At 44.2% G+C, this 10,314-nt stretch overlaps 1 protein-coding gene across 3 annotated transcripts in view; it reads right to left on the bottom strand.

Moving 5' to 3' along the window:
* Positions 1-5,001: 5,001 nt before the first annotated feature.
* Positions 5,002-10,314, bottom strand: part of Pcyt1b (phosphate cytidylyltransferase 1B, choline) — a 123,862-nt gene continuing 118,549 nt past the window's right edge. For all 3 annotated transcript variants that reach the window (XM_045140789.1, XM_004669995.2, XM_045140790.1), the window contains one exon: positions 5,002-8,744. In XM_045140789.1, the coding sequence (XP_044996724.1) occupies positions 8,532-8,744 (213 nt within the window). In that variant the 3' untranslated portion in view covers positions 5,002-8,531. The remainder of the gene's footprint in view (positions 8,745-10,314) is intronic.

Here is a 10,314-nt window from a genome sequence, read left to right as displayed (position 1 = left end):
CATTGAACCCAGAGCCCACCAATTCTGCCTAGGTTAAATCACCAGCAATCCCTAGGGATCCTTCTGTCTCTGTCTCCCTGGCACTGGGATTGTTAGCATGCTCTAGTGTGTCCAGCTTTTCAGTGGATATTAGGGATCCAAACTCAGGTCCTCATGCTTGCTTGCCTAACACCTTACCCACTGAGGCATCTCCTCAGCTCCCTGCTTTTGGTTTTTGAAACAGGGTAGTGCTGTGCAGCCCAGGCTGGCTTATGGCAATCCTTTTGCCTCAGCCTTATGTGCTGAGATTTCAGGTGCGCACAAGTCAGAATTTTTGATGGCCAGAAACATGGACTTTTCATTAGAGCTCAGTAGAATCAAAGGCAGAAACAGATGAGAGAGACTAGAGCTGACAGACTATTTATGCACTAGGGACAGGGGTTGTGTGCCTTTGAATTTTTGTGTTCCCAGCACCTAGTAACCCAAATGTTACTGAATATTCTAGATAGAGTATATGGAAGTCCTTCAGTTAAAATGTGGATCAAGTACCAAACAGCATAAGTAAAGTTTCTCTGGAAGGAGTTTGATACTGGATGGCTAGAAGTGAGTCTCACTCAAATAACCAGGACCCAAATCCAGGAAACGAATAGGCAGGAGACAGGTTTCTTCTGATTGCTAGAGGCTGGATTCCTGGGCTTGTTTCAGTGGGAACATGTCCAGTGATGAAAGACTTCCTTTAGCTGCCCTTTGAAAATTGCCTTGATGGAGCTACATGTGAATTAGAGGATATATACAGCGGGGCCCTTTTGAGGTATGATGGGGTGGCTCTTTCCTTAGGATCTACATCTCTCTGAAAAAGAGAAGCAGATTCTCTAGTGAAGAGTAAGTTAGCACCAGGACAAATGAGACAACCCTTACTTTTTATAGAGAATTTAGTAGGTGTAGGCCCATGATTGATAGTAGCTTGATAATGGAGAGTGGGCTTATGTTTGGGTATGGTTCTGACTTGTTTCCCAGCTCCAGCTATGGGTCCCACACCACTGAGGGGATCAGTTAGCCAAATAAAGAGCAGTTGGTTCCCCACCATGGCTGTGTGCCACTATTGCACTTGTGTGGGCATCACATCAGGTTATTTGCTGCTAAGTAGGTTAGGGAGTAAGGGGAGGTGAGTGGCTCATCAGTCTCCTTGTCTTCTGCCATGGCTTTATCGACGTTCGTGAGCTGAGGATTTCATACTTTGCTTCTCATGGAGCAGTTAGCACATTTACCTGGCTAGGATATCTATTATACCTATTGCATCTTTTCTGGATGTCCAGACTCAAGAAACATTCAAACAAGGACATTACTAGTAGCTGTTAGATAAAAAAAAATTAAATGTTAAATAGGTATGTTAGAAAAGAAAATTGATCTCTCTGCCTGAAGTTTGTTGTTATTTACCTGGAAAAAGATTTGATGGTTAGCCAGCTGTGGCAGCACACACCTGTATTCCCAGCACTTGGGAAGCAGAGAGGAAGATTGTGAGTTTGAGGCTACCACATCCAGGGATTTGAAGATTTCTTAAAGATTTTGATCACTGGGTATACTTTGACATGTATGAATTGTCACACTGTCTGAAAAATGTCACTATGAGAGTCTGGAGTTAACTCTTCAATATTCAACTCCAATAGCCAGTGAGGATACCAGCACAAAAGGTTCGTATTTGCAAACATTTTTGGAAGTGCACATGAGTTTTAGGACACGCTGGAATTTATAGTTTTTCCCTAGAGAACATGTCTGAGGCATTGAGGCATTTTAAGAATAACAAGTCTCCAAAAATAAAAGGGAGAAATATCTTTGAGCCTATAGGGGGAAAATCTAGATCATTCAATTTTGCTATAGGTCAGACATATCTGGCCTTTTCTTATCTATGCCCCATTGGGGGAGTCCTTCCACCACCTTCTGAGAAGTCCCTTCTAGAGTATTAAGATTTCTGGAAGATTTCCCTCTCCCAGAAATCCTGACCCCGGACACCTTATGTCAGGACTGGACTGACTAGTCTGGCTGCCCATCCACGGGGCTGACATAAAAGACCCAAACCTGGGTCTCAAGATACATACACTTTTTCACTTTAAAGAAACCACATACCTGCCCAGGTGGGCAGGAACCTTGCCTTTTCATTCATTTCCTTTAAGCTCTGTCTCTCCTAAGCTATAATTTAATAAAATCACTCTAAATCTTATCCTATGGTCAGTAGACTTCATTCATTATATGACAAGGATCTGGAGACCTCTGACTTAGTGGAAATTTTGTGTGACTGTGACAATCTGGGACCCTAACTCCCAAGAGCCAAGATAAGGCTCTGACACTCTCAAAGATACCTCAAATGCCTGTATCAGTATCATAGAAGAAACCAGTAACTTGCCTTAAATACAACCTGTCAAGAATGTGTACAATTTGAATGGCAAAGCAAGTAATATAGCCTATGAATAATAGGCAATCTGTTTTAAAATTCTCTTGTCTTACTGATTACACCTCTTGCTTTGTTTTGGAGCCCATGCTAATGTCAAAACTGTATTCCTTTCAAAGAGCTAACCCCCTCCAGACGAAGTTAAATGGAGCTCCTAAATTCAATGAGGCAAGTGCATATATGTAACTCTCGGGACAGCCACAGTGGCCTTTATTCTTAACATTTGGAATCATGCCTACATCTTCGTCTATTTACTTCCAGTTGAATAAAGTTTTCCCCCAAAGATGGAAAAGTGGTCAGAATGTCCACCTTCAAAATTCTAGGTACATTTGAAAAGCATCTTATTTTTAGTTTTCTGAGGAACCTACACAGTGATTTCCATAGTAGTTGTACCAATTTACATTCTTACCAGCAGTGACTAGAGGTTCCTCTTCCCCCACATCCTTGTCACCATTTTGTCCTATGTTTCCTTGATGAGAGACATTCTAACTTTGAAGTGGAATCTCAAAGCAGTTTCATTCCGTGGTGGCCAAGGATATTAAACTTTTTTAAATGCTTACTGACCACTTATTTGGGTTCAGTGCTGTAGCCTGTTTATTAATTGTATAATCTGATTTTTAAATTTTTTTAAAAAATTTATTTATTTGAGAGCAACAGACAAAGAAAGAGAGAGAGAGAGAGAGAGAGAGAGAGAGAGAATGGGTGCACCAGGGCCTCCAGCCACTGCAAACAAACTCCAGACGCGTGCGCCCCCTTGTGCATCTGGCTAATGTGGGTCGTGGTGAACCGAGCCTTGAACCCAGGTCCTTAGGCTTCACAGGCAAGTGCTTAACTGCTAAGCCATCTTTCCAGCCCGTATAATCTGATTTTTGATGTTTAATATTTGGAACTCTTTCAAAGAAAATACCCCATGTTCTCTCTCATATACAGAATCTAGATTTATATTTACATATATGTATAGAGACTATGAGAGGAGAGGAAGAGTTATAAGGGGGGAATAAATGAGGGTGAGGGATTCCATGTGGTGTGAAAGCACAAGGAGGGGGACTAATTGGAAATAAAGAGACCAATAAGAGGGGGGGAGGACTGGGAAGTGGGATGAATAAAAACAAATATGAGGACATATATGTATAGAAATGCTACAACACTAACTTAAATAAATAACAGCATTCTTCAAGTAGGAATAAAGGTAGATGGGGGCTCGAAAGATAACTCAGAGGTTGAGGTGCTTGATTCCCCAGTACCCACGTAAAGCCAGACATACAAAGTGATGAATGCACCTACAGTTCTTTTGCAGTGGTTAGAGGCCCTGGCATATCCACTCTCTCCCCCTCTCTCTCTTCTTGCAAATAAATAAATAAAAATATTTTTTAAAGGTAGGCAGGGAGCTGGGTGTGATGACACATGCCATTAATCCCAGCATATGGGAGGCAGAGGTAGGTGGATCACCATGAGTTCGAGGCCATCCTGAGGCTACATAGTGAATTCCAGGACAGTTTGGGTAGAGTGAGACCCTACCTCGAATCCCCTCCCCCCCCAAAAGGTAGGAACTATAGAAATGGCTTAGCAGTTCAGGTGCTTGCCTGCAAAACCTAAAGACCTATGTTTGACTCTCCAGGTCGCAAGTAAGCCAGACACACAAGGTGATGCAAGCGCACAAGGTCACACATGCACACAAGGGGGCGCATGCATCCGGAGTTTGCTTGCAGTGGCTGGAGGCCCTGGTGCACCAATTCTCTCTCACACTATTTTTCCCTCTTTCTCTCTCATAAAAAATAAAATAAAATAAAAATGTAGGTGGAAACCAAGAGCCTTTTATCATTATGTTTCAAGTGTGAAAATAAGGTCATCAATGTTGCTGGTTGTGGGGGACCCAGAGTATTGCCCACACAGTGAAAAGTCCTTTTTCCAGAGTGCTCAGTGATAATGTGGTGGCTGGGAGAAGCTTGGAGGATATGGAGGTTAGCTCATAAATCCAGAGATTTCTACAGGCAAACAAGACCTCAGAAACTATTTCCTCCAACCCCCTCCTTTTATGGAAGATACTGAAGCTGGAGAAGTGAAGTGATTTGGCCAAGGCTACAAAACAAGTGAGTAATAGGATCTGGGATTCAAAATCCTGGCTGGGATCACTACATGACCTCCCCTCCAGGTAAGTCTGTTCCTAATTATCTTAAAAAAAAATGAGAGAGAGAAAAGTGGCATGCCAGGGCCTCCAGCTGCTGCAATTGAACTCCAGATCTATGTGCCATCTTGTGCACATGTGCAGCCTTGCACATGTTTCGCCTTGTACATCTGGATCTGGAGAGTAGAACATGGGTCTTCAGGCTTTGCAGGCAAGTCCCTTAACTGCTAAGCCCTCTCTCCAGCCCCCTAATTATCTTTTAAATGAAATGAGGGTCATTTGGCACCTCCAAGATTTGTCCCAATTCAGCACAAAGCAGGATGAGATCTTTCCAAAGTGGGCAAAACCAGTTAGTGGTCCTTGATAGCTGCTTCAGTGCCTGTATTCTTCCACATTGGGTTAGAACTTCTACATTGGAATACACAGAAACAAGACACACAACAGGCCAAAATGCAACTCTGCATCCCTTTATTTATAAACAAGTTGGGAATACTGTGGTCCATATGGGAGCAGGGGAAGAGGGGCTAGAAGGTATGGGGATGGAAGAGGGGTGATTCCAGTAGTTCACATGATTCAGCACCAGAGCAAATGCTTGGGCATAAGGTCAGTCTTTAATCCAGACTAGTTGACTTCTTGTCTTATATGTACAGCAGTCTTAAGTGTGTATGCTCTTCTTATGGCTTTGTCCCCAGACACACTGCGGCAACACAACAGAAAAACTAGACAGGAAGAGATATTGAAAATGCTTATTTTTTTGACAAAATCAGATGGTCAGGACTGGTGGTGAGGGGTACCTGAGGTACAGGTTCATCTCTGCTAGATTTAACTGAGCCAATCACATCATCGCATGTCACTCTCTGGGCTATGACTGAGCACTAAAATAAGCCCTAAAGATAGGGAGAAAATAAGCTTGTACTCTTCTTGTAGCCACCTTTCCCCCAACCAAAGGGTAGAATTACAGTATTTAGTATCCTAAGTAATGGAGTGGCTACATCTCTTGCACCCAGAGCAAGTCAGAAGCCAGATTACATCAGTGCTTTTGGAAGGTCCTGGTACAGGGGAATTCTCTTGTCAGAAATAAGCTATTCAATGTGACTGTCACCTTACAACTCTACCCCTGTTATTTAGATGGAGAAAAGAAAGTCAACATTTGGTTTGAGGGATCCTTTCAGGGAGGAGATGGGAGTGTTAACATGAGGAAGTCAGCCAGAGAGGCTTGGACCCCCAAATACCACATAGGTATCCAGTAGCCTTGGAAGTATGTAATAGGAACCCTTCTTATCCTTCATCCATTAGGGGCCATGTTAACCCTGGAAAGGAAATAGAAAATACCCACCCTACTTCAGTCTCATTTTATCCCATATTCTTAACCTACCCCATTCAAAATCCTAAATTGCTTCTTTCCCTTTCTAAAGAGAAAGTACCATTTTCCTCACTTTCTGTCACTTCTGCTCACCACTCTGAGCTTGTAATACGTTGTTATTCCCACCTTACCTTGCTCTTGGCCATGACAGTTAATTGGATGGCCCAATCCCAGTTCATCTTAGGTGTGGGAGTTGTTGTTGGGTAAGGGATGGGAAAGACTGAGAAATGGCCAAGAAATATTAAAGGTTGGATTGTAGATTCATCCCATTCCTTCGCAACAGACTTGTGGCCTTAGGAAGGTGAGGAGATGTTGCACAAGGTTGAGGATGAAACTTTGAATTCACTTATAGGTTGTTTTGGCCCATGCCTGCAGTATCTCAGGCATTGGCCATTTTCCATCATTGGCATCTATGGTCCATACATGGCACTTGTCAGTATGGTATGTAAGGTCTGCACATTTATAGTCAGCCTGATATATCAACCCCACACTATTTGCCCCAGAACAAGACTCCATTAAAAGTGGATCTGTCCTAGGTCATGGAGTCAGAGCATTAAAAGGCCTCCTCAAGAGAAAATTTCCCCTGCAGAATGAGATGTTGACATGGCTTAAGAGAAATTTCCTTTTTTCTTCCTTTCCTATCTCCAGGAACCTCTTTCCTCCTCTTCCTCTGTTCTTAGTATCTTCGCGTGCCTAGTGGATCTCCTTATCCTTTCACTGCCGCAAGTGCCGGTTGATGGAAATGGAAAGCATACATGCACCATTCATGCTGGGTGCATGGAAGAAACTTGAGGTCAAATGTGCACAATGGAAGAATGGAAGCCCTTGCTTCTCGCTGGACAGCCATGCTCTGGGAGGGCCTTAATTGCAAAAAGAACTTGCCTTCTCACAGGCCATGTTCCTGCTAGCCCCCTGCATTGCATGAATGCTTTACAGAGTTTTGGAGAAAGTGCCAGGAACAAGTAGGTCCCAAGCTAGCTTAGCCTTACAGTTTTGCTTTCCAAAAATCACCACTGGTCTCCAAGTGATCAGGGAGGTAGTTTGACCCCCAACACAAAGGGGAAAGACTTGTTGCCTTTCTTCATTGGTGGCCCCCAGAAGGCTTGTTCTCAAGGCCACTGGAAAGGGGTACTTCTGCGATTAGAAGTGCTGGGCTCTGCCGACAAATTGAAGGTTAAGGCCTTTGCTCAGTCAAGTCCCAGCTCGGTCTGACTTCATCAGGATAACCAAGAGACTGGATCCAAACCTGGAATGCAGCTGATCATTCCCTCCATGTGGTTAGAGAGCAGTAGCTTCCTATACTTCTGCAGCAATCTGAGAGTCTTCCTCCCATTCAGCAAACCTAGGGCCAGAAATAACTTCAACACTACTCAGACCATTCAAAGGACCAAGCCTCCAGTCTTTTTAAGACTTTTTAGAGATTCCATTCACCCAAAACATAATGGGAGGCCATAAGAACAACAGTAATTTTCTGGAACAAACCATTTCTACAGGAATCTGGTATGAGCTTTTGATAAAGTGCCCAAGTCACATGGGAACCGTTTGGTTCTTTAGATAAGGATTTCAGTAGGATGTTTGGGTAGAGAGCAGGAGAGGCATACATGGTAAAATACCACCACCATATAGTCATATTGCATATTGGATATACCCTGGGGTGGCATATTTGAAGCATACATAGAACAGATACGTGCAGGTAGCACCCCCTATCGGTATACTATGTGTTTGGTTCATCAAACTGTTACTTGAGGTCTATGAAACTGATCAGAAATGGAGTCATTCCATAATAGCATCCTTTAAGAAGATGTTCCAAGGGATATTTTTCATCTTCCATACATGGAGCTGAAGCAAAGAAACTCGTTTTGTTGTTGTTGTTTGTTTGTTTGTTTTTTTGACCAGGATATGTTTTCTTGGTAAATTCCCATCAATGCAGGTAATTTCTGGCAAACAAGGAAGTCACACCACTGATGAGAAAATACAGCCAGGAGCATGTCAGACCTTAGGTGGAGTTCACCTTGACACAACTGTCCTCTGAATGGAGAAGTTAAGGTTCATACTAGGTGCCCTTTTCTATGGGGCCCAAAGTGAAGCTGTGTCTCTGAGCCATGGTTCTGGAATGGGAACGAGTTGATGAATCATCACGTCTCAATGGCTGCGCTGAAAAGGCTGGAATTTGTCTGTAACTTGCCTATTATGGAAGTACTTTGCCACCTCAGTTAGAAAATAACTTATTCTGGAGGAGCTTGGGTGATAGGAGGCAACGTGCAGGACCCTAAGAGGGCTGGACATAGAAGGGTGAGGCAGCAGCGGCTTCTGCAGAATCACACTACTCAGTGCAAGTCTCCATGGGGTGCTCCCCACTTTTCCTTAGCAAGGTTAAAGGGGAGTGATTCTATGATGCTAAGAAGGTTTGTGCAGGCTGTCATGTTGGAAACCTCCATGTGGAGCCCAGGCCAAGCTGTGTGGAGGAGGGGGAGCTGGACCAGACTTCCCCTTGGCAGAACTCCAGTCTCCCAGAAGAACTGTGGCTCCTGAAATGCTTCCCCCTTCAACCACCACCCAGGCTTCCCCAGAAAACCCTCCCCATCCTGTGTGGTGTGGCTCTTGCTGGCCAGCCGCCTTTACTTCTCGTCCTCGTCCCCCTCACTCATGCTGCTGATGGAGGCTGAGGCTGCCTTGGGTGATGAGGGGGGAGAGGTTTTGTTGGGGAGCCATGAGAAAGTTGGGGATGGGGAGCGGGAAGGGGACCGACTCCGGGTGGGACTGCTCACAGGGCTCTGCTTTGGGGATAAGGCCTGCAACATCCGGCTACTCCTCTCCTGGAACATCTGCTTCTAGAAAGAAAATTGAGAAAAGATGTCTCTTAACATAGCAATTTCAGGCAGTATCTAAAGAGAAAGGAAGGGCAGAGTGGAGAACCCCTTCAGACTTGTACCCACAAACAGACTTGTCCAATCAGTATTTCATGTTGTCCAAGGCTGGGTGGGAGGAACTGAGTGAAATTCTGGGCCAGTGAGATGTCCATACATAAGATCCCAATCCCTGCTGATTCTTCAGACTTTTTCCTTCACATTTTTTCTTCCATCTGCACAACTTAACTGTTAGGCAAAATAAGTGTCCTAAGTGCTTATGGGGTGGGAAAAATAAAACAAAAAGCATTTATCTTCATGGGTATGAGGAGGCATTGTACAATAAAAAAAAAATGTGTGGTACACCAGATGGAACTGTGCTCTGTGAGAGAAATGAGAGCAGATAGCAAGCCAGGTGGAGTGGTGCACATCTTCACTCCCAGAACTTGGGAGGTTGAGATAAGAGGACTGAAGGTTTGGGGCAAGCCTGGGATACATAGGAAATGAAGGCACAAAAAAGGGGTAGAAGGCTGAACAATGAAATGGAGTGTTCCTGCAAAGCCCCACTGCGAAAATGCTATTTGGGCAAAGACCTGAAAGAGATGAATGAGGGAGCCCATGAGTGGAAATCTGAGGGAAGTAGATTCCAGGCAGAGAATCCCAAGAAGACAGCAAGCAGTGCCTCAGGAAGAACAAACAGGCCATGGGATTGGAGTGGGGTCTTCTGGGTGGAGAGTGTGATGTGGAAGGAATTGAACGGGGGTCATGAGAGAATTAACAGACAGCTGAATCACTGAGATTCTTGGCAGCCATTGTGGGAACTATTTCACTCTTGATTAAGGGCAGAAGCAAGGCTATGGAGGCAGTGGTGGGGAGCTGAGACCCATCCACAAAAACGTCAGGACAGGGCCTTCTCAGAGAGGAGGAACCTCTGGAAAACTCTTAGCAAGAGTAACAAAATCTGCTTTTTGTTTTCCCAGAAACCCTCTGTCTACTACTGGGGACAACTGCAGCAAAGAGTGCAGGGGCAGGGAGACTAGTGAAGAGTCCATCACAATAACAACCCAAATTATGATGGTGCCTGGTTCAGAGTGATGACTATGATGAGAATAATAAAAATAGGATCAATCCCCAATATATCCCCCCATTTTTTTCTTTGGTTTTTCGAAGTAGTGTCTCACTCTAGTCCAGGCTGGCCTGGAATTCGCTCTGTAGTCTCAGGATGGCCTCGAACTCACAGCGATTCTCCTACCTCTGCCTCCCAAGTGCTAGGATTAAAGGCATGCACCACCATGCCCAGCCCCCACTCTTTTATTGTGGTATAATAAACCCTCTATTTCCATGTGAAGTTCTATGAGTATAAGTATACTCATATACAAGTATACACAGTTTTGTGACGACCACCATACTGAAGGCATAGAATTCCATCAGCCCTCAAATTCCCTCATGACCCTTTGCAGTCAACTCCTAGCCCATCCTTGACCACAATTCTGTCTGATGTCTATCCCTCAAGTTTTGCCTTTCCCAGAATGTCATCATGTAGTCTAGCTGGCAA

This window comes from Jaculus jaculus, chromosome X, assembly GCF_020740685.1.
Source record: "Jaculus jaculus isolate mJacJac1 chromosome X, mJacJac1.mat.Y.cur, whole genome shotgun sequence".
NCBI lineage: Eukaryota > Metazoa > Chordata > Mammalia > Rodentia > Dipodidae > Jaculus > Jaculus jaculus.
This window is presented reverse-complemented; position numbering and strand designations above follow the sequence as displayed.